This window comes from Mirounga leonina, unplaced genomic scaffold (assembly GCF_011800145.1).
Source record: "Mirounga leonina isolate KUSES-001 unplaced genomic scaffold, KU_Mleo_1.0 Mir_224, whole genome shotgun sequence".
Taxonomy (NCBI): Eukaryota; Metazoa; Chordata; class Mammalia; order Carnivora; family Phocidae; genus Mirounga; species Mirounga leonina.
The window spans coordinates 9,915,977-9,940,721 of NW_023270615.1; the positions used below are offsets into that span (position 1 = coordinate 9,915,977).

At 46.5% G+C, this 24,745-nt stretch overlaps 1 protein-coding gene across 7 annotated transcripts in view; it reads right to left on the reverse strand.

Moving 5' to 3' along the window:
* PIP5K1B (phosphatidylinositol-4-phosphate 5-kinase type 1 beta) overlaps positions 1–24,745 on the reverse strand; it is a 305,430-nt gene that overhangs the window by 13,947 nt on the left and 266,738 nt on the right. For 3 of the 7 annotated variants that reach the window (XM_035029091.1, XM_035029093.1, XM_035029092.1), the window contains one exon: positions 7,935–9,331. The exons of 1 other annotated variant lie outside the window; for it this stretch is intronic. In XM_035029091.1, the coding sequence (XP_034884982.1) occupies positions 9,109–9,331 (223 nt within the window). In that variant the 3' untranslated portion in view covers positions 7,935–9,108. Of the gene's footprint in view, positions 1–1,241; positions 1,754–7,934; positions 9,332–24,745 lie in introns of those variants that run through there. 3 more of the 7 variants (XM_035029096.1, XM_035029094.1, XM_035029095.1) reach the window with 2 other exon arrangements.

The window sequence follows — 24,745 nt, forward strand, 5'->3', positions numbered from 1 at the left end:
AAAGTCAGCAAACGCTGTTGGAAAAATGGCGCCGAAAGACTTGCTCAACGCGGAGTTGCCACAAACCTGGAACTGGTAAAACATGCAGTAAAAAGAGGCGTGCCTACAATGATGAGAAGAGACTCAGGAAAAAAGCTGGCACTCATTGTAGATGTCTCACGGGAATGAAGATTATGGCCTTTCATTTTTTAAACTCTTAGTGCAGCAGTGATGTTTTAACACAGTTCCCTACCTGATTAATTTGTTTTCCAAAAGCCCAAGAGCAGCCTGAGGGCATCAATGATGTGTATAGGCTGACAATTCCACAGCGGACTTTCCAGCACTCGAGTGACTTCTGCTAATTATAAATCTGAGTGGTTATCTTGTCACCTGATATATCCTATAATCCTGGAGCTACAACCGAATTCACTCTGACCTCTGCTTATGCTTCAGTTGGAAAATGTTGGGGATGGGAATAGAATCTTGGTTTCATTTGAAAAGGAGCACTGCCTTTGGATGAGAACACTGAGTTCTCTTCCACTTAGACAGAAGGAAAACAGAAAGAGGCCAGAGGCCCCTGGCCTCAGTCTAGAGGGTAGGAACTAGAAGCTATACTCCGATCAAGACTTTGTCTCAGCACTTCTATTGGTACCATTTTCTTTACAAAAAGACACTGTAGCCATAATGGGTTGAGTTGTAGCTTTCTGAAATTGCTATGTTGAAGTCCTAATCCCCAGGACCTCACAATGTGACCCTATTTGGAGATAGGGTGTTTACAGAGATAATTAGGTTAAAATAAAGTGAGGAGGGTGATCCCTAATCCAGTATGGTGGGTGTCTTTACCAAAAGGGGAAATTTGGACACATACAGGGAAGTCCATGTGAAAACACAGGGAGAAGACCATTCTCTACAAGCCAAGGTGAGGGGCCTGGAACACCTCCTTCCCCCAAGGCCCTCAGAAGGAACCGACCCTGCCAACACCCTGACCTCTGGCTTCTGGCCTCCGGAGCTGTGAGACAATACATTTCCATTGTCTAAGCCACCTAGTTGGTGGTACTTTGTTACGACAGCCCTAGGAAACTAAGATAGCAGCCATTACTGGGGTTTAGAAAGTGTTGTTGTTGTTGTTGTTGTTTTAAGTTAAAATCTCTGATTTTTAAAACACTTAATCCTATTCCTTACTTGGGGTTACCTCAAAATACACAGGCACCCAGGAGTTGAGAGGCTGTAAGGACGACCTGTCAGAGATTCAAAGTGAAGAAAAGGATTTCTCCACCTTGTATCTGCTGTTACTTCGTTAAGGTTGCTGCTCAAACAGTAAAGAGAGCATTTTCTCTGTTGAATCCCTGAACTGCTAAGGGGCCTCTCCATGAGGCTCGAGTAGGATGGACCTTGACAGCGGAGGAGGGCGTGCTCAGATCCTAGGGAAGACGGACACCTGCATTTTGGCACCTGATTGTTGGCAATAGCCTGCGGTCCGACTGGAAGGGTGGCAGGTGCTGGGCCTGTCCCAGGGAACTACCGTCGACACCTGCAGGGTGTGGCCCTGCCACACGTGCACGCACAGCACTGAGTCTGCGAGAAAGTCCACGGGGTGGAAACAGTCCAGTGACTGGCACACTTGCTCTTCAGTCGGTTTCAATTCGAGGACTTCCGCCACTCCTGCTCCCCCGCGGGCAGAGGCGCCTTTCTGCCAGTAGGTGGCAGTAGGGGTCACTAAAAGCAGGAACACCGTCAAAATCTCCGTTCATACAAGGGTGTAGGGTAGCTTTGCCTGATGTTACGAGGAGAAGGGATGACACACAGAGAAGGCCACGTGAAGACACAGGCAGGGATTAGGGCTGCAAGGCTAAGAATGCCAAGGAACACACCAGCCACCAGAAGCTGGAAGAAGCCATCAAGGATCTCCTCCTAGCGCCTTCAGGTGGAGCCTGGCCCTGCTGACACCTTGATCCGGACTTCTGGCCTCCAACTGTGACACAATACACTCGTGTTTAAGCCACCTAGATCCGGGGACTTTGTGTTCGGCCAGCACTTGGAAACTAACACAGGTAGAGACAAAAGCAAGGGAGGCCAAGCCCTCAGATCTCCCCTCCCGGGTCCTCCTCATCCCATTCACCACACCCAGGGAGGCCTTGTTTTTTTTATTAAGTGTGTAATCCTTACAACCTTCTCCCTTCTACCAGATTTTCCCATTCCTTTTCAGATCCCACAAGAGCGAGCAGTAGGGATGAGGACAGCCCTGTTCCCATTCCTTCTCAAATCCCACAAGAGCGAAGAGTAGGGACGAGGACAGCCCTGTCCACGGGTAGGATTTAAACTTGGTTTCCCTAGACTTCCCGTTTTGTTCCTAACGAGGTTCATGTTGAGTTTGCGATTTGTTTCCTGCAGGCTCAGTGCCTGGTGGTCTCTAAGGTCACACCATGAGAGACTGTTGTTCCTCACATGCTTTTTTTCCCAAGAGTTGGAAAGGCTCAGGAGACCAGTAAACATTGGCTCCTGATGACAAGGGAGAATACGGAAACGGAGAGCCGAGACAGAAGCGAGATTCTGGAGGGAGTGGGTCAGAGAAGGGAAGTCAGTGCCAGGAGGCAAAGGTGGAGAAATGAGGACCCCCTCCCCCCCAATCAGTAGGAGACTGAGGCAAGCTCACGTGCAGAGCTGACCTTGAAGAAGGCAGCCATCACGGTGGCCTGTGAGGCCAGGAGTCACTGTAAAGCTAGGACCGGACAACAACAAAAAGCCTACCCTAGCCCCGCAAGCTGTCACCCAATGGCTAATTCTGGGCGTAATTTAACTGAGAAGCCAGTAGGCCTGGCTAACTCCAATTCCCTTAGCTAATCCTCACACAGTAGTTGAACACTGTTGGTTTTAAAAACAGTCCAATGGGTGACCTGCTATCATAGACTGCTGGCTTGCCTCGTTAATTTGAAAGCTTGTGTTAGTATGGGAATCACTTGTGGGTGCCATGGGGCCAGACAGTGGGATCTATTTTTTCCACTCATCCACATGTCTTAGAAATAATATTTGGTCAATGACTTAAGAGGGCCAAGCACTTCTGTAGATAAAAGGTCCTATTTTGCTCTTCCTGAAATCTCTCCATTTCTTTTTTTTTTTTTTTTTTAAAGATTGTATTTATTTATTTGACAGAGAGAGACACAGCGAGAGAGGGAACACCAGCAGGGGGAGTGGGAGAGGGAGAAGCAGGCCTCCTGCCGAGCCGGAAGCCCGATGCGGGGCTCGATCCCAGGACCCTGGGATCATGACCTGAGCCGAAGGCAGACGCTTAACGACTGAGCCACCCAGGCGCCCCGAAATCTCTCCATTTCTTACCAATGTGCTCAATATGGTGGAAGGAAACGGCGTTCTGCTTGAACGCCTTACAAGCCAAAGGCAGTGATCTGCTCTCCTCCTCCTCTGCTCTCACTAAAATCTACCACAACCCAAGCAGTGTCTTTGGCAGATGGGGATTCTAGCTCTCTGCTGAGAAGCAATAGAATTGCCCCTGTTTCAAATCAACACCCCTCGCAGCATCCAATCTGGCTCAAACAGGAGTGATTAAAGGACCCGATACTCTGCATACAAGTCTTTAAGCTCAATGCCAGTGGAGTCCAATCCACAAATGCAGTTTCTCCTGCCAAAAAGTTCCAGTGGGTTTTCTAAGACCCCTGTGACCTAATTTAAAGTGTTTTCCTTCTTTTTCTCAGGCTTTTCTCATACATAATGCTATGATAAGCTGTTAATTCAATCATTTTCACTTCTCTGCCACCCTTCGTCCTGTGATCAAAGAGTATTATTAGCCACCCTAAAGACCCGTTAAATAATCAAGTTGTCCACCAGCTGCACATCAGAGCATTAATCTCCAGTGCAGGCATGGCTAAGAAATGGCTTAACTGTTTCTTCTCCTTTACCCACAGCTATTTTTGGACTTCAAACGGCTGTCTTGCAGAGACACCTATCTGGATGAAAGTACCGATTAGTGAGAGGATGTTAATAGGGAAAGTGTAAAAAAAGAAAAGGGTATAACCTTCAGACTAAAGAAAGTCATTGTTTAATGGCAGCCGTCTCTCAAACTTCTGTGTTAGGAAAAAAGGGACTGCATTATCTCCCACTTACCCAGTGGCTCCCGGCTAGTCATCCCCCTAACATTGCTCAGCTGCGTTTTGCTGGTGGTTGCTCTTCCCCTTGAGACAAGACTGCATTCTACTTCCGGCAGAGGTAACTACCTTAGCAACTGGAGTAACAGTGAAGGTGCCAGCATCAGTGTTCACACGGGGGCATCTGGCTCTCTTGTGAGCCCGGCATGATCGCCCCTTCTCAGTCAGCAGAGCCTGCTCATCTCTGCTGAAGCCTTGTAAAGATTTTTTTTTTTTTTTTTTTTTGAGAGAGAGAATGAGAGACAGAGAGCATGAGAGGGGGGAGGGTCAGAGGCAGAAGCAGACTCCCCGCCGAGCAGGGAGCCCGATGCGGGACTCGATCCTGGGACTCCAGGATCATGACCTGAGCCGAAGGCAGTCGCTTAACCAACTGAGCCACCCAGGCGCCCTACTGAAGCCTTTTAAATACCCTAATCTGTGCTGTCAACTCAAAATTCAATGGAAAACGTATCTTTGGTCACTGGATAAACCGTCTTCAGAAACCCCTCCCCCCCGCCTTGATTTGAATAGTGGCAGATGAATCAGCCCGGAACTCTCTATAGTGAAGGTGAATGGCCTTTTCTTTTTCTTTTTTTTTTTTTTAAGATTTTGTGTATTTATTTGACAGAGAGAGTGAGCACAAGCAAGAGAAGTGGCAGGCAGAGAGAGAAGCAGACTCCCCACTGAGCAAGAAGCCCGATGTGGGGCTCGATCCCAGGACTCTGGGATCATGACCTGAGCCGAAGGCAGGCGCTTAACTGACTGAGCCACCCGGGTGCCCCTGAAGGATGATAGCTAGGAACACGAAACCTGAACCCAATGCTTTCTTTACTAAGGGTAATGGAACAATTAGCTGCCTTTTAAGGTAAACTATGCTTTCAGTTTCATGTCTAATTACAGCAGAAAGCAGGATAGCCAACCTAACTGATATGTGCATCATGTGGGTGGATCCCTAAAAGGAAATATCGTATGTTATCTGGTGTGCATACATTATTTGGGTTTAAATCCTGTATATTTTTAAAGGGATATGGGCGGTATTCTATATTAGTATACAAATAATAGCACTGGGGGATTGGGTGAGATCTACTAGAGAAACCCTGTACCTTAAAGGAGAAGAAGCGTTACAAGAGAAACCAGACTATGTCTTGTTACAATTCTGAACACAATGTCCCCATAGAAGCCTCCAGCTGCCCTTCAAGAGAGGATGCCTTTGATGAAGAGGATTCTAATTAGGTCCACAGGAAGGCGAAACAAAGGTTTTCCTTTCTCCTGCTTATCTTTTCCATTCACTCTTTCCACAGTATAGAGGCAAATGAAAAGAGTGAAGGGAGGGCAATGAGCTATGTCCTTTCAGAACTGGAAGAGCAAGGAAAAAAAAAAAAAATCCAGTGTGAAAACACACCCTGGAATTACAAATTCATGGTGCAGACTTTCTAGATGTACTCTGAAGAAATTTAAATACCATGAAGGTTTAGGATAGAGGAGGATGGGATGACACAGCAGAATTTGGGCAAAGAACTATAGCTACTCTGGTCAAATCTTCTTTTAGTGTAACTCCATGGAATTTAGAGGAAGCCCCAGCAGGCTCCAGCTAGCAGATGTCTTAGAGGTGATGGAAAGATCCATTTTATAGATGAGAAAACGGAGGCCCTGAATGGGTGATCAATTCAAGGTCAATGATTAACAAGAGGCAGAAATAGCCATAGAACCCAGCTGCCTGCTTCTGTGGGATTAATTTATGCCCCGTGTGGTTCTGCAGCAGAGGAAGGGGCTAAGTGAAGGCCCTAGAACAAGTGGGTGAGAGACCATTGCTGGGGATCCATTAGGTCTCTGTTAAGGATATGAAGATGTCATCTGTCCTTTCATTCCCAGGGCCTCTCATGGGCACATAGTGTTGGTAAAGGACGTGCCCTATCACAACAGACTAACCTAAGAACAGACCTGAGAAGCTACCCTCTTCTATTAAGCCAGACGCTAGGGATTTTAAAAGATCTAAAATAATGTCACTCTTCTCAACACTAATAGTTATTTTGAATGAATGAATGATTACATACTGAACTGAATAAATACTAAATTTTCTCATTTTTAAAAATCTTGATAGATGGAATTCACATACACAGAAACTCTGGGATCCCCAAGACTTTTGAAGATGTACTGGTATCAAAAGATTTAAAGAACTGTTGGGCTAGAACATTGAAAACTAGAACCTTGCACACACTGTTCTCAACATAACTCCCCACTCCTCGATGGGTCCATCTCTCACCTTCCCAAGGAACAGGATTACAACAGCGTGGCTGGGAGACCCAGACACATAGCCAGTGCCAAAGCCGTAGGGACGGGTGCTCACAGGGTTGGGTTTGGGGGGGCAGAGCATAGGGAGCGGGAGTTGAATTTCCACCCTGCCCTTTACCAGCTCTGAGAACTAGCAGAAGGGAACCTCCGTGTCTTTACCTGTACGGAGACCAACCTAAGCCCTACCTGCCTGGAGCCTCTCGTGGGGGGAAAGCCTGGGGACACTGGCTGGAGGCACATGGTGGGCGCGCCGTGGCTCCTTGTTACTGTTCAAAATCCCATGCTCTCCAAGCAGCAGTGAACTGTTCCCTTTACAGCATTCTTGAATGTTCACATTCCATATTGAAATGTAAAACGAGCCCATGTTTATTCACCCAAATTTGTCCCTGTATTCTCTTTCCTCTGTGTTCCTTGCACGTTGCCTTGTGTGATTTTGGACCAACCCTTTAACTTCTTGGAATCTAATTTCTCTCTGGCAAAGGCAGCGTGATTCCTAAAGCAGAAAGCGCAGCTCAGTCATTAAGAGCGGGCCTGGGGCTCTGCTCGGCTGGTTTGAATCCCAGCTCTGACCAGTTACTTGCTGCATCACCTGGGGCAAGTGGCTAATCGCCCTGGGCGTCCATTTCCTTTCCATAAAATGGAGCTCCATCCGTTTCAGAGCGGGTTGTGGGGATTAAATGGCTTAAGACGAAGTATTTAGGACCACCAGGCTTGTAGGAAACAGGAAAAAATGCTAAATAGCTTATCGTGAGTAGCTACAAAACATGATTAGGCTCGATCAGCTTTTCGCCAAGCTTGGTGAGAATTTCTACTGCCTTGTTACCTTCTCTGCTGCTCGACTCCTCTTGCCTCCCAGACTTGTGAACCACAACAGCCCAGTGCCGGGAAGGCTGGGCAGAGGACCATCCCCACTGCCTCCTTCAGTTCTCAACTCCCAGCTTCCTTCATTTCGAACTGGTGCTCAGAGTGCTTTCAGTCACCAACAGTGAAGACTGGGGCTTTTCCCTGTGACTTCTGGAGGCAAGCATTAACCCTTTCTGAAAAGTTTGGCTTCTCAGTGTCCAAGAAAGGCACAGAAGCGTAGTAAAATGGGATGCTAATAAAAGGACAGAAGCAGTTTTTTTTATAAATGAAATGGACAGTACCAAGGAGGAGGAATTGAAATGACTAATGATACAAGCTTTCCAGCAAAGGAGTAAGGGTAACACATAGGGTAACTGGGATCAGCAGGGCCATTTAACTACCCTGTGATCTTCTGTTCCTCTGGGGAGGATCACATGCCCCCTGGGGCGGTGCAAATCTGTTGTTTTAAAGATACAAGGAGCATGAACTCTTAGCTCATTAAGATCACATTTGGTTTTTCAAATTTACTCTGGGACCAAAAAATTACTGTAATTATCCCCCCTATTTAATTCCCTATCTTCTTGGTTGTGCAGAGGAACCAACTCTTCTGTAAGGATTTTAAAATGCACTATAACTTATTTTCAAAAAGTGGGGGCAGTGTGAGGAGGAGGGTTGCCCAGTGGAAAAAAATCCTTTGGTGCTACAACCAGGATATTCAGAGGTTATAAAAAAAAGTCCTTTGTCAATGGTTTTTGTAGGGTGAGGGCTTCTATTTTACGTAAGGGGTCGAGGAAAGCCTATCTGAGATGATATTTGGGCTGAAACTGAAGGAAGTGAGGAAGCAAGCTTGGGACAGCTAAGAAAGTGTATTCAGGCAGTAACGGCAAATGCAAAAGCCCTGAGGCAGAGACATGCTTGGTTGTGGGAGGAATACCAAGGCCAGTGTGGTTGGAATGGTATGGGTAAGGAAGACAGGGGCAGGGAAAGGAGAGCAGAGAGGCAGCGTAGATCTAGACCATGCAGGGCTTTGAGGACTTTGGATCTTACTCTAGGAGAGGTGAGAAGATGCTGGAGGGCTCTGCAATCAGGAGTAGCATTTTTGGTGACTGAGGTCCTGTAGAGTATACTTGAGGGAATAGAGGGCTAGGTTGGGTCATAGGAGGGAGTGGTGGGTGTGGTCAGGAGACACACCAAGTGGAGCTGGTTCCTGACATGGAGCTTGCACACTCATGCTCGGCACAACTTACTAGAGTGGAAAACTTGAAATCAACACTTGGGTCTTTCATGTGATTTTGTGCAGGGATATACTTTATAGGGAAAACACCCCTTTTCCTCTTTCATAGTTTAGTCCAACCTACATCCTTCTAGACCTCATCTAATAATTCACTTAAATCACTGGACAACTTGGCAGGCACTCAAGGGCGTTCACTCATGATCCTCCAAGCAGCCTGGTGAACTCAGCATGATTTCCCTCCTTTGGCAAACAAGGACACACAGAGAGGTGCCTGCCCAGGTCACGGCACTGGTTGGTGACAAATGAGGGAGAGAGCCGAGATTCTTTGGTGCTGACTGCAGGTTCTTCCCACAGCCCAGTTCTGGGCCTCTTAAGCTACCAATTTACCAAGGCAGGAACCCAGAATTCAAGAAGACTCACACACAAGGTGGATACATTGGAGTCAAAGAAGACATTAATATGGAGGAGCCCCATTTTGCCTCACAATTAGGGGATCTGTTCTCTTATTAAGTAGAGTGATTTAGCGTCTTACCCTACATACTCTCTTCTGGAATGTTCTACAGGAACTGTGTGAAAGCATGGCTTGTGAACAGACACACCAGTGATGGAGAGCCATGGTTTCTTTTAAAACCCCAGCCTGCCTGGCCTTATAGAACCTGTTCTTATGGAAGCTGTGGCCTGGGTCCATCTGTAAACACAAGGGAAGGGGAAGAAACTGGAATTACTTACTAAATAGACATCAAGCACGGAGGTGTTATCATCCTGCATTTCCAGAGCATTTGGCTCAGAAGTCAAGTAGATGGTCCCCTCTTCCAAGGTAAATGTTGAACTGGAAGGTAACCCTTTACTGGAAAAATGAAGAAGAATAATGAGCATGTGGCCTCTGGACCAAGATCCAGGGGAACCTCCAAGTTGTGGCTAAAGACGTGGAGTTTGGGAAAGCTTTTTGGGATAAAAGATGATTTTGAGAGTTCAAAGGCAATATGGTCCTACCTGCAGATACGCTCGCTTGAGTTTAAGGAATTTGGTTGTACTAGCAGTGTGTTTGCTGTCTGCTTCCCTGCAAGGGACACTTATTTATATTTCTGAGAAGTGTTTTGTGGGTCCCTGGCCTTGTGAGGGCAAAGGGCTATCATGTCGAGGCACAATGGTCAGCTTTGACTTTGAGTAGTTGGTTCCTGCTGCTTAGGTTCTCCACTTAGAGTACTCACGCTTTGCTGGTTTATAAAGATAACCTTGTGCATGATCAATATTGGTTTCTTTCTTTGTACTGTTCTCTTTTCCTTTTAGGCATGAAAAGTTGTCAAACTTAAATGTGCCCCAGAATCCCCTGGAGGGTTGGTAAAAACCCACTTTCCCAGGCCGTACACCCCCAAGTTTGATGCAGTTGACTGGACACAGAGCCCGTTGGTTTGCATTTTTAATAAGCTCCAAGGTGATGTTCCTGCTGCTAGGCCAAGGCACTCTCTGAGTACCGAGGAATTACAAACGTGCTTGCGAGGACAGCCTAGGTGTCCCTTTGGTAGACAGCAAACGCCACAAGAACGGTGGCCGATAGTCATACCAGAGAGTCCTTCATGAGGGGCAGCCACCTTGTTTGGTCATGATACGAGAACCAGTGACAACTGTTGAAGTCTTTGGTCCGTTTTGATACTACTGAAATTGGGAATTAATCTCGGGGCTCAGGAATGCACAAGCTTTTCCTCACTGAAATAAAAGTTACATTTTTAACCTCTGGCAGCGTTCTCTGGGAAGGCTGTGCAGGAACAGGACCTCCACCAACAGTGGTGGACGAGGGGCTGCCCGTCAGCCCACTGGGGCCAAGCTGGTGGGGCCTGAGAGCGGGAGTGCGGAGGACGGCCCGTCTCTCCCCTCGCCCACGACCAGGGCCTGCCACCGCAGGGCCCAGCTCAGAGCTCACCCCACCCGAGAACTGGAGTCGGGAGCCAGCCTCTAGGCTTGTTGTTGGAGCCTCCCCCCCGCCTGCTGCCCAGGAGACTGGTGAGGGCACGGTTGTCCTCTGCCCTGCCCCAGGCTGGGAGCTTCTGAACATCTGAACCCGTTCGTGGAAGCTCTGTGAAATAGTCAGGAATCCTGACCCTTTTCAATATTTTTTAAAAAAATGTCAGAATTGTATGAATCTTAATCAGGTTCGTTTGTCTTTTTCCTGATTATAAAATACAATGGAAAAATGGTACAAAATACTAGACAAGTAGTAAGAAGCAAGGGTGAGAGGAGTCTCCCGTGGGCCTCTCACCCGGTGATGTGGGGAAAGGTGGCAATGAAGGGGTTAAAGCCACTGTACTCTGCCTCGATGGGTTTTCTTCTACATTCTGGACACAATAAGGAAAAAAAAAAGTCCTCTCGGTTTTCAAAACTCTAAGATGGGTTACCCAGTGCGGGACACAAAATTTGTTCGGACGGACTTGAAAGAGCAAGGTGCGCGTGGCCTCCATCCGTGGGGCTGCTGACCTCAAACGGTGAACTGTTACAGATTTCTTGGCTTAGTAAACGATCAGCTTTCAAGGGATGCTGCTTTGAGAAGCACTGGGTGGTAATCAGTATCGCTCAAGTTATCTTTTGGATCAAAAGTAAGACTGCAGTGATGGGCTTTAATTGGCTTTTGCTTTTCAACTGCTACAGTGTCACCCACGAAAGATGAATTACGTATCTACTCAAACATCAAAGCTAGAAATAAGGTAGTCAGAAAATACACAAGTGTGGGATGGACTTCTGATTTGTATTCCTGTTTTTTAGGTTCATATTTTATTTGTATATAATTAAAAAAACTTCTAATGGCTTCTGGGTTATTTTATGAACATACCATTCATTTGATGAAGTTCAAAACTCAATTTTCAAGATGAAGGGTATAACCAAGAATATTCTGGAAGTGATTTTTCTTAAACTCTATGCCCCAAGTGGGGCTTGAAATCATGACCCCAAGATCAAGAGTTGCATACTCTACTGGTTGAGCCAGCCAGGCATCCTTGCAAGTGATTTTTCTTAAAAAATTTTTTAGTTTTTCATAGTACTACATGTAATGTAAAATGCAGCTAAAGTCCTCTTCCTTTTGCTGCCGTCCTGTTGTGATCCAGAGTCACTCCCCTGGAAGTAAATCCATTATGTACATATTTTTCAATCTAATATTTATCTTCTATTTTTGGTAACTGTGTGTAAGCTACTAGCATGGTTTAGAAAAAAATGAGGGTAATTTTTGGGATTTACCGATTATTTTAGCTAAAATTCACTGGTTACAGAAAACAAACACCAGATTCCATCAGCATTCTATGGTCAAATTTGATAAAAATCAGACTTTATTTGTACTGTTTTTCACATGTATTAGAATACTTTCTATCTCAACAGTATATTCTGAGCATCATTTGGGGGATGAAAACGAGGGTCATAGGGACTTATATCCAGGTTATATAAAGAACTCTTAAAACAATAAAAGGGCAAATCACTGAACTAAAACATGACTAAATGATCTGAACAGACACTCCTGCAAAGAAGAAATACCAATGGCCAATAAGTGTACGAAAAGATGCTAAACATCATTCATCATAAGGGGAACACAAGTAAAAACTACAGTGAGCTACCCCTTCAGCCCCCCCCTGAGCTAGCTATCATAAAGACAGGTGAGAACAAGAGCTGTAGAGGATGTGAAGAAACCGGGGCCATCCTACACAGCTGATGAGACTGTAGAAAGGTGCAGCAGCTTTGGGAAACAGTTTGGTGGGTCCTTAAAACCATATAACCCAGCAATTCTACTCCTAGATGTAGAGCCAAGGAAAAGGAAAACGTGCCCACCCCAAAACCTGTACACGAATGCTCCCAGTCGCATTCTTCAGAATAGTCCCGAAGTGTTTAATAACCCACATGTCCACTAGCTGATGAACGGATAAGTAATTCCTACAATGGAATATTATTTGGCAATAAGAAATAAAGAATTACTGATATGTGCAACAACGTGGGTGAATCTTGAAATCGTTTATGCTCAATGAAAGAAGCTGGTCATAAAGGACCACGTATTGTATGATTTCACTTATGTGAAATGTACAGACGAGGCCAATCTTGAGAGACAGAAGGCAGATGAGTGGTTGCCAGGGGTGGGGGTGAGAGGGTGAGGACTAGGGAATGACTGCTCTTGGGTGTGGAGTTTCTTTCTGGGCTATTGAAAACGTTCTAAAATTAGCTTCTAGTAATACACAACTTGGTGAATATACCAAAGCCACAAAACTGTATAGTTTGGGTAAATTTTATAGTATCCGAAACATCTCACTGAAGTAGAAGGTTTCATGAGGCACCTAAGGGTCAAGATTTTAAAATTGATGTCTCAGTGCATAGTACCAGAAATATCAGAAATTGGATAGAATAGTTGAGGTCACATAAATTTTAGAGCTGTTTTGGGTAGATTCCAGTCATTCAAAAAACATTTTCTTCTTCCTAATAGAGAAAAATAATTCCAGTTGACCTGGCAACATGAAAGAACTGGGCTCTGAGATTCCACGCCGTGGGGTGAACAGACCATGCGCACAGGTCTGTGGAAGCCCGGGGACCCGTCTACACTGTCACAGGGCTAGCTGGTGTAGCACAGGTATGGGGACCTTCCTCCAGGGCACCCGCTACTCTCTGGCCTCTTCTGTTTACATCGTCTCTGCCTAGCACCCCCTTGGATTTGTCACCCCAATACGTCTCCTTCACAGATTAGGGATTGAGGACGAGGCAGGGGGGCGCAGGAACTTGCCCAAGGTCACACTGCCATTGAGGAGAGTTTAGGATCTGAACCCTGTTTTCCAATAAAGCCCCCTTTCTAGGGCCAGCTCTGCAGAAATTTTAGAGATCTGCCATTGTAGAAATCGAGGTAGCAAAGGAAGACGCACCTAAGAACTTGAAAATAATCCTGGGATCCAACAAAAACAAAGGCAGTATATGGTGTTGGATGTGACTGCAGCGATCTTTGCTTGAGGAGAGTAAAGATGGCCAGGAAGGTTTGGGGAAAAGCAGGCAGAATATGCTTTACTGGGGCGCCTGGGTGGCTCAGTCGGTTAAGCATCTCCCTTCGGCTCAGGTCAGATCTCAGGGTCCTGGGATCTAGTCAGCATTGGGTTTCCTGCTCAGCGGGGAGCCTGTTTCTCCCTCTCCCCCTGCCCTCCCCGCCGCTCATGCTCTCTCTCACTCCCTCTGAAATAAAATCTTTAAAAAAATAGACTTTATAAATAAACATTTTTCTTCCTTAAAAAGTTAAAAATAGGATTACTCTAAGATGCAGCAATCCCATTTCTGGGTATATAGCCCCAAAGAACTGAAAACAGAGTCTGAGATATTTGTTTATCCAAGGTTATGGGCTAAACTATGTGTCTCCACTGAGCCCCAGTTCATAGCCTGAAGTCCTAGCCCCCAGTACTTCACAATGTATCTGTAAAGATAAAGTCTTTAAAGAGGTAATTAAGGTTAAATGAGATCATTGGGATAGGCTCTAATCCAATATGACTGGTGCCCTTAAAAGAAGAAATTGGGGGGGGTTGGTGCCTGGATGGCTCAGTCGGTTAAGCGTCCGATGCTTGGTTTCAGCTCAGGTCATGATCTCAGGGTCCTGAGATCGAGCCCCACATCAGGCTCTGTGCTCAGCGTGGAGTCTGCTTCTCCCTCTCCCTCTACTGCTCCCCCTGCTCTTTCACTCATAAACAAATAAAATATTTTAAAAAAGGGTTTAGGACAGAGACATGAACAAAGACTGTGTGAAGACAGGGGAAAAGATAGCTAGCCATTGACCAGCCAAGGAGAGAGGCCTCAGAAGAAACCAACCCTGCTGCCACGTTGATCTTGGACCTGTAGCCCCCAGAACTGGGAGAAAAAAAATTTTTGTTGTTCAAGCCGCTTCATCTATGGTACTTTATTAGGGCAGCCCTAGCAAATGAACACACCCACGTCCATAGCAGCATTATTCACAGCGGCCAATAGGTGGGAGCAACCCAAGTGTCCACTGATGGATGAACGGATGAACAAAATTGATACACACACACAATGCAACATTATTCAGCCTTGAAAAGGAAGTGAATTCTGCCATATGTTAACGGCTGAATCTGTAGGACATTATGGTACGTGAAATCAGCCAGTCCTTCAAAGAAAAATACTGTGTAATTCTACTTCCATGAGGTACCTAGAGTCATCAAATTCACAGAGGTGGAAAGGGGAATGAATGGTGGTTGCCGGGGGGGGGGGAGGGGGCAGAGGGTGGGGGATGGCGAGTAGTTTCATGGGGACAGAATTTCAGTTCTGCAAGATGAAGAGAGTTCTGGAGATTGGTTGCACCATCACGTGAGTGTATGTTAACACCACTGAACTGTACACTTAAAAATGGCTAAGACAGGAAGTTTTATGTGAAAAATTTTTAAGAGATTTATTTGAGAGAGAGTGAGCATGAGCAGGGGGAGGGGCACAGGGAGAGGGAGAAGCAGGTTTCCCGGCTGAGCAGGGAGCCTGATGCGGGACTCGATCCCAGGACCCTGGGATCATGACCTGAGCCGAAGGCAGACGCTTAACGACTGAGCCACCCAGGGGCCCCTGTTATGCAGATTTTACCACAATAAAAAGAGAATAATATTTACCAAGAACAATAGTTTTTAAGCTTCTAATGTTTTAATTAAAAAAAATGACCTATGAAAGAACTCTGAAAAAAATATATATATAGCCCTGTACAAATCATCAGGCATGTATACAGTTAAGTCCCATTAGGTGCATTCAGAATAATCTGACATTAATACATCTTGGCATTGAGTGAAAGCTACAGATCCAATTCACTGATCTTTCTTTACATACTGAGTAAGGAGGATGACAAACCTACTGAGTGAGATCAGAGTACAGAACTAGCAGGTCACTTCCCGAAAGGAGAATGCATTTTAGGAAAACAGGTACCTGAGCTGACAGAGCCTCATAGGCAGAGCATGAGCTCGGGAACTAGAGGATTTAGCCCTGAATCCTGGGTCTTCTGAGTTGTGTGTGATTCTGGATGACTCTCTTCAGCCCCCTGAGCTCCCGGTTCCCACACACAAAATGAGAACAGTATCAAACATGCAGGGTGGTTGGAGACATTAGGGTAATGGATGCACAACGTTTACAAACCCCCATTTATGGATCTTGTGGTCTAGGTGCTAGGATGGAGCAGAGATTGAAATCGGTATTTCCGCCTCACAGAATTTACACAGTATGGAGGCAGACAGACAATGAGATAAATACTTAAAGCACAGACAAGAGATACAAGTGAGTGAATGGCGTAGACCATCTGTAAGCAGCAAACTCTCCTTGCTCTGCCAATGGAGTTTTAAGGATCTCAGGCATGAGTCAGACCTAGGGGACACAGGTATGTCCCCTCTACTCCATGGGGCACTGGCCCGCTCACCGAAGAACCCCGCTGCAGTGCGCTCCTGCTCCCTGACTGCTCTCTCTCGAGATCACATGCTACCCGTGCACTCATTTCTTGGCTTCTCTAACCTCTTTTAAAGACCTCGGGCTGGATGGTCAGCTACTAGTTGCGCAACTGGTTTTTAGCCACTTGCTTTGTAAGTCCTGCAGTTTTGTTTTGGGCTTCAGCTGAAACGGATAATAATTCATTTTCACATTCTGTTACGTTTTTAGCAAAGAAATTAGTAAAAGTTCTAACCCACACCACTGAAGATAAAGCTTTATCTTTTTTTTTTTTTAATTTTATTTGTCAGAGAGAAAGGGAGAGCACACAAGCAGGGGGAACAGCAGGCAGACGGAGAAGCAGACTCCCTGCTGAGCAGGGAGCCCGATGCAGGACTGGATCCCAGGACTCCGGGATCATGACTGGAGCTGAAGGCATCCACTTAACCAACTAAGCCACCCAGGTGTCCCAAAGCTGTATGTTTCCTAATCAAGAAGAGCCTCACATAAAACAAAGTATTTATGATTAAGAACCTTTTTATTATATACTTAAATGTGTATGTGAATATCCCTTGCTACTTAAAAAAATTAATGAGGGGCGCCTGGGTGCCTCAGTTGGATAATTGACTGCCTTTGGCTCAGGTCATGATCCTGGAGTTGCGGGATCGAGTCCCGCATCGGGCTCCCTACAGGGAGTCTGCTTCTCCCTCTGACCCTCCTCCCTCTCATGCTCTCTGTCTCTCATTCTCTCTCTCCCTCTCAAGTAAATAAAATCTTTAAAACAAATAAAAAGAATAAGCAAATTAATGAAATGTAAATATTAAAAGAATAGGGAGATAATGCAAGAATAAACCATCCAATCCAACTAAAATGCACCTACAGCCTGCAGCAAATTCCTCCTTCCTTGAAGATGCCTCAAGTAGTAAAGTTCAGATTGGTTCTAAAAGGGATTTTCACTTAAATGTCGGAGCCAGGGATCAATTTCATGTTTGTTTCTCTTCCGTTCTGACATGGGGGGGGGGGTATGCGATATTCTTGCTACTCAGTCCTGTTTACTGTACTGTTGGTTTCTTGGGCACAGGCCTATCTGGAATCAATTTCTAATTTGTTTGTTTTCCAGATTCCTTTATAGGGGTCACTATAAGTGAGAGCATCTCTCTTGGGAGCAGTGCCCTCAAAACCCAACTGTTGTGTCAGAGGGCCTGCCACTCCTTAGCCTCGCAGCTTGGGAAGATCCATTTCTAGAAGCAACGTTACGTGACTAGGTTAAAGAGTCTGGCTGCCTGCCTGGGTTCTGCACCATCAATTTTTGCCACGATTCCCTCAATTCAGACGGTCTGAGGGCTAATTGTGCCTACTTTGCAACAAGGCTTTCGGGAAACTGTTAATCCACCCAGTTGTGTTCTTCTTCCCTTGTAAAATCAGAGAAGCTGCCCATCCTTTGCACCTGCTCTGGGCTCTGCTCTCTGCACCCACGGCAAACCTGGTGTAGGTAAGAGCTGTTCAGGAGGGGGCATTTCAGATCCTCACAGCGCTCCCCCGGAGAGCAGACCTGAATGGTTCTCCGATGTCACACGGGCCTCTCTGGCATTTACAACACTGCTCCTTTCTGTCACGAGCACCATTAGCCTGGCTGGATTGCTGAGAACCGTCATCGATGATTTTAGAGCCGGGAACACTCTGACTTCTGTTTGCAGACCTAATGAGTGTTTTACAGCTCCTTCTCACGGGGGCATGTGCTCAGGGGACAGACGGTACGCTCCACAGTTTTTTGTCTTTTGCCTTGAGCTTCTCTTATCAAAGTAATAAAAATCTATCAAATGACTTACAATGAAAAGCCATGACCTGTGTCCTGCCCCCGACCCCACCCCGGGGGGCAGCTTCTCCAGGGATGGCTCTCTTTTTAGCATTTTTGGTGGTTCCTTTCATATCTTTGGATGAATCAGGGAATAAAAGGTATTCTCAACCTAAAGCATCATTTATTGAGTCCATCAGGAGGACATGACCCTCTCCTACACTGTACTTCCTCCCAGCGTTTGCTATTTATATTTTATTTAGTTTGTAACTGAATAATACACTTGACCTTTTTTTATTCCACCAACCATATACCGGATATCTTGAATTTCCTGTATCATTTGGTCTTTGTCTCTGCTTTCCTCTCTCACTTGGTATTAGATCCACTTAAAAAAAACTTTCTTTTCTCTCTACTTTATCACAGCTGTTAATATTTATAATCTATCTTGTAGCTATAACCACATTTTCCCTGCTTTGTCCAGGGATTGATTCTAAAATGAGAAAACTGATACATGGAATTTATATTATGATGACTTTGTAAATACTGTGGCCACCAGGGAGTGAGCGTTCCATTCCCCTCTCTGGATTCAAAGCCATGGTTGCTGGGCCATGCAAAGAAAAATGTTCCCAGCAAGACTAAATGGAGTCTCTTTTTTTCTTTCTCTTTCTTTTTTTAGTTTTGCTTAAATTCCCCACATGTCAGGCTGTTTCATGTTGGGGGGTTTTTGCTCTTTAGAAATGGACTGGCATGGGGATTACACACAGAGAGCGTGTAGACTGAGGATGGAGGCTTAGATACAACGTTGCCCTGTGATTATGAGTTACTTGTCTGGGCAAGTCCTGACCCCGAGCTCCTGCTTCTTCATGTAGAAACAGGAATGACAGGCCCTGCCCTGCCCATCTCATAGGGCCCTGCCCTGCCCATCTCATAGGGCCATCAGGAGACCCAAGTCAGATAATGCAGATGAGAGCAAATGCGACAGTCAGTCACGCTCTTCCTTACAAAGGGAGAGGAGCGGCACCAGGGCTGTCACCCCTGGGGCTGGCTCTATCTCGCCGTGGGGGTGGGGCTTGGACCACCGTGTGCTTGCAGAGACAGGTTCCTCCTAACATTTCTCAAAGAATCCCTTTTCCGCTATTCCCAGTTTAGCTACCAGAACATTCACTGACAAGAAGAGTGGACAGGAAAACTCTACCTGTAGAGAAAACCCCCAAGTGCAGCCTAGTCTCTCTTATTTATTTTTTTAAAAGATTTTTTTAAAAATTTTTTATTTATTTGAGACAGAGAGAATGAGAGAGAGAGAGCACATTAGAGGAGGGAGGGTCAGAGGCAGAAGCAGGCTCCCCGCTGAGCAGGGAGCCCGATGCGGGACTCGATCCCAGGACTCTGGGATCATGACCTGAGCCGAAGGCAGTCGCTTAACCGACTGAGCCACCCAGGCGCCCCGAGCCTAGTCTCTTTTAAAAGGCTTGCAAATCCTTGTTCAGCCCTAAAGATACAGGCTGCCTGGGGGCAGGCTCATCGTAGCCTGGCTCACACACCTGTGGTGTGATGCTCAAGCCAACAGCATGTGCCTCTCTCAGGAAAGCTCACTCTGGCTGCAGTGGGGGGTGAGGGGAGCAGGGCGGGGGGCGCCTGAGGCAGCTACTAGGTGTGGAATTCTGAAGCCTGGGCCCTGAGGTTCCTACTCCACCCCCGACAGTGTCCGCATGCATCAAAGCTCCCGCGGGGCCAGGACAGCGCAGCTCGATCATGGTGAGCTCCTGGGCTGAGTGGACAGCAAGTGTGCAAGACGCCCCAGGGCGGCCCCAGAGAAGTGGGAGGCCCTGGGCCACGGTCACTGCCTCTCGCTGGCTCCCGACTGCCGCACCATCCACCTTCCTCACCTGCCTTGCTGCACAGCGGGCTTCCGGCGGGCTCTGCGGCTTCCGCCCGGTCTTGTCTCCTTTTCAGCCAGGAGCTCGCTGCTGCTCTGCGCTCTAGGGCGCTCTCCCTCTCCTGCTCTTTTCAGACGGGGAGGCTGCCCGTTCCTCCGGAGGCAGGCAGAGTGGCAGCCCCTCTCCTGGGAATCTCCGGAGGGCTGCCCGTGGGTCTCATGCCAGGGCTAACGTGCCCCTCTCCTTACACACGTGAGCGCCCGAGGCACGAAGCCCACGGCAGGCCCGGCAGCCCTGGGACCCGGCCGGTGAAGACAGAGGCCAACTCTGCTGCGGGGTGCAGGCGAGGCGGCAACAGGAAGCCGCGGGGGCTCCGGGAGCTCGGCCGGCCAAGCTCCCCCCAGCGGCATACGTGCGTGTGCGCGTGCGTGTGCGTGCATGCATGTGTCTGCGTATGCGCATGCGTCTGCGTACGCATGCGTATGTGTGCATGTGCGCATCTGTGCGCGTGCGTCCACGCATGTGTGCGTGCGTCTGTGCGCGTGCGTCTGTGCGCGTGCATGTACGTGTGCGTATGCGTGCGTGTGTGTGCTGGGGGGGAGCTGGAGGGAGAAACCTCTCCCGAAAAGGAACCCTCCTCCAAGTTCCGGGGCCTTGCCCACCACACATCTCTAGGAGATTTCTTTTTCTTCCCCCCGCCCTCCCCCACACACGCTTCCAGCCGTCACTGACAGTGATGTTTACGCTGTGACGAGTGTACCGCACACAGTACTTCATTTAATCGGTAACGACAACCCTGTGAGATCGGGGCTCTCCCTGTTTATCTGTAACGTGAATATTAAGGCTAAGTCGTCCAACCCCAGGTAACACATGGTGGCCCCTGGACGTAGGCCAGGCGGACTGCCTCCAGATAGCAACCAGTTGCTGTGGAGCAGGAGCTCTTTGCCGGGTTTCTAAGACACTGGCCGCAACAATGGTTCGATCGACTCTGAAAGAAAAGAGATCTACAGATCCATTTCTCAATGGCCAATCTACTCCGGTCGGTCAGTCCTGATTGGCTGAAGTGGGGCCGATACAGACAGTAAAGAACAGCCACAGAAATGCCGATACCCCACGCACAGAAATTATTTTGAGCCGGATCACAGGCAACATGGGAAAGCCAGAACTGTTCAGCTTCCGGAAGAAAACAAAGGAGAATGTCTCCATGACCTTGAGGGTCCTGACCATGAAGGGGCAGAAGGGAACTCCCTGGTGTGCTGAGAATGTTCTTTATCCTGATCTGGGTGATGATTACTTGCGTGGACACATCTGTCGAAATTCGTGGAACGACACACTTGAGACTTGCGGGTGTTACCGTATATATATTTCAGTAATGAACGATCAGCATCAAGAACGGTATCTGCTGTTTTACTCACTGAGCTATAAATCGTTCATCCAAATGTATACTGAGCGCCTCGTCTGTTGTAGGTACTGCGCTAAAAGCCACACCGAAGTTGGTAAATCGTTCACACACCTGGGTCATTGACTTAAAGTCTTGAAAAAAATGGGAAAAATACATAGTAAAGGCTGAAAAGGAGCAAATAAGTGCATAGCAAACAAACAAAAAACCTTGACAAAGTAATTTCTCTTGGGCTTTACAACACTGAATTGCTTGGGCTCTCTTGGAAAACATGTTTTCTGTCCGTATCTGGCAGACCTTGGATCAGAATTCATTCTCTTCCCAGAGTGCTTATCCATGGACTTGAGACAGAATACATTTAAGTAGGTCCAGAGGTAACACTTAGGGGGATAAGACAGATTCTAATATGAGCAGCCCACAGAACATCCCCGGCTAAGTGGTGTGCGCTGAAAGCCAAGGTGATTGTACTCTCCAGCAACAGCAAACCACCACAAAGGCAACGGGAATTCGGGGTCTTTTAAATCCCAGCGGACCCAATGGCCTCCATGGCTGGGAGAAGCAGTACAGTATGTGGAAGAATGAACTAGAACAAGAGGCAGGGTAGCTGAGTTCCGGTACCAACTCGACACTCAGAAGCTGTGTGCGCTGTGGGGACACACGGGGGCTAAGGAGCGGGGTGAGCCATCTAACCTCCCCGGGCTCCAGCTTCCTCCCCGTACACATCAGGGCTCTGAATCTGATGAGGTCCTTCCAGCTTCCGAGAGCTTGGATTTTTAGCCCAGTTGGCCCTCTCTCAATTTCCGCAGAAAACCGAAGTTTGAGATCAGAGGAGCATATCAGAAATGCTGAAATTAGTCTGCTGAAATGGAAATGCCTTTTGCTGTGTAAGCTGACGGTATCAGTTAGGGTTTAAGAGAAAATGACCAGGAGATAATTCATTCCCATCTTCAGCATGATGTATCAGCACGATATTGCTATAAGGATTGGAAAAAAAATCCAGAAAAGCAAAGATTTACTCAGAGAGATGGTGTTACAGGTTGAATCGTGTCCCCTAAAACTCGTATGTCGAAGTCCTAGCCCCTAGTACCTCAGAATGTGACCTTATTTGGGAAGAGGGTCATTGCAGATATGATTAGGCTGAGTTCGGACTAGAGTAGGGTGGGCTCTAATCCAGTGTAACCCATGTCCAGGTGGGCACACAGGGAGAACACCATGTGGGGGTGAAGGCGCGGACTGGGGTGATGCTTCTATAAGCCAAGGAATGCCAAAGACCGCAAACTGCCAGGCGACAGGATGGGACAGATTCTCCCTCACAGGCTTGGGAAGGAAGCAACACTACCAACATGGCGGGCTTCTGGCCCCCAGAAGCATGAGACGATACATTTCTGTGTAAGCCACCGAGTGTGTGGTACTTTGTTACAACAGTCCTAGCAAACCCATGTAGGGGCCATCAGTGCTTAAAGGAAAACCCTGCCTTAGCAACAGCCTGGCTCATTAGCACTCGTTCTCCCTTCCCTTAGCCCCGAACACCAGTAACCTGAACCTTCAGGAAATGAATATTCTGGGGACCTGAGAAAAGTACCATTCCTATTCTTTGCTAAATATTACATTTTCTAACTTTATTTATTTATTTATTTAAGATTTTATTTATTTATTTGAGACAGAGAGAATGAGAGAGACAGAGAGCACATGAGAGGGGATAGGGTCAGAAGACGAAGCAGACTCCCTGCCGAGCAGGGAGCCCGATGCAGGACTCGATCCAGGGACTCCCGGATCATGACCTGAGCCGAAGGCAGTCGCTTAACCAACTGAGCCACCCAGGCGCCCACATTTTCTAACTTTAAAAAGTAAGGCCTTTCTTCAGTAAAATCCACCAAACATTCACTGAGGCTTTATTATTTACCAGGAATCATTAGATAATATGTGTACCTTAGCTTTCAGGCTTGACTTGGGTCCTCCTTGTACCAATGTGCTAAAAATGCAGAGGGCTGAAATGACCACCCTCAGCATCATTTAGTCACAACATCCAAACTACTACCAAGTCTGTGGAAGCTGCTGGAAAAAATAATATGAGAACAGATTACAAGGCAGCTTTGCTTTTCACAGATGTAATTATAACTGTTCAGGGCTATCGGAAAACCATAAGCAGAATTGATTTTCAGTGTGGCTGGAGACTTCAAAGAGGTTCAGAATGACAAGAAGTTTCTTATATGTGGTGAGGCCAATGCCAAACTATTTATAAACTCTGATTTGAATAACTGGAAAATGTCACATAAACTACCTGTTTCTGCCAGCCAAGTCAACACCCTGTCCTGAGTCATTAAATACATAAGCAGTGCAGGGGGAGTGAAACTGAAAAGATCCCCAGTGGGCAGACGGTTGGAGGTGCCCGGCTGGGATGATCTGGGAGGTATACAGCATTGGCAACTCGGAGAAGAACAACTGGAACCTATTTTGGTTTTCCAATCATGACTCAGCTTTAATCTCAGGCAGTGACCCTTTTGTCCCAAGACCCTTTCTATAATTTAAGGAACAAATTAGGTGCTTTAAAAACAAGGTCACTTTACCCACTTGCTTAAATAGTGATTCTCAAACTTTAATGCATTAGGATTGCCAACAGGCCCAGGGAGTGACATTTTAAACAACTTGTTTCTGAAGCAGGTGGCTCTAGAATATACCTTAAGAAATACTGGCTAATAGACACCGAAAGAAACAAGGTCAGTTTGCATGATCTCACTTCTATGTGGAATCTCAGAAAGTCAGATACTTAGAAACACAGAGTAGAATGGTGGTTACCAGGGGCGGGGAGATGAGGAAATGGGACACGATGGTCAAAGAATACAAAGTTGCAGTTATGTGGGATGAGTAAGTCTAGAGATCTAAAGTATACATGATGACCTCAGCTGATGCTACCCTATTATATATACTGGCCATTTGCTGAGAGTGGATTCAGGTGCTCTCACTACACACACACAGACACACACACACACCGTGGTACAAACTTCTAGTTATAAGATAAACAAGAGCTGAGGATGTGATGTATGGTGACTCCAGTTAACAATACTGCATTATACACCCGAAAGTCACTAAGAGAGTGAACCTTAAAAAAACAACACCCCCTCCCCAAAACCAAATCAACCAGTCAAAAACAAAGAGACACAAAACCTAGTCCCTCCCTTCAGGAGTCCATATCTAGTGAAGGAAACATACAAGCTAACATGTAGTAACCAGAACCAAGCTCCTGGTCTCAATCAAACAAACAATAATGTGAGGATGGGTATGTTAGCTTGATCACAGTAATCATTTCACCATGTATATATGTCAAATCAGATTATAAATCTTAAAGACACAATTTTTATTAAATATTATATTTAAAAATAATTAACAATAATTAAAAATTATAAAAACAAAAGAGTTCTAGGGGAGAACAGTCTGTGATCACACATGCAAAGTAAGAGCAGGAAGTAAGACAGTAAGTTCCACATCTATTTAGCATGATAAAACTTGGGTGAGTTGCATGTGTACTATTTCCTATGTAACTTTTTTGAAAATAGTACTTTGCAGAAATGGGTCCTAAGCATTTAAAATTAATGTATTAGGCTGTGATAAAGAAGTACTAAAATCTAAAAACAAAACAAAAAAGAAAGTAATACTGGCTTCGAAGGTTGATGAGGATTGACTTGCAGCCTGGAAATGGTGTGGGGTGCTTCTGTGAACAGCCGAGGACCAGAACTATCAGCTCGGGGAGCGTGGCCACGGATACGGGTGAGGATGCTGGTCACTGCT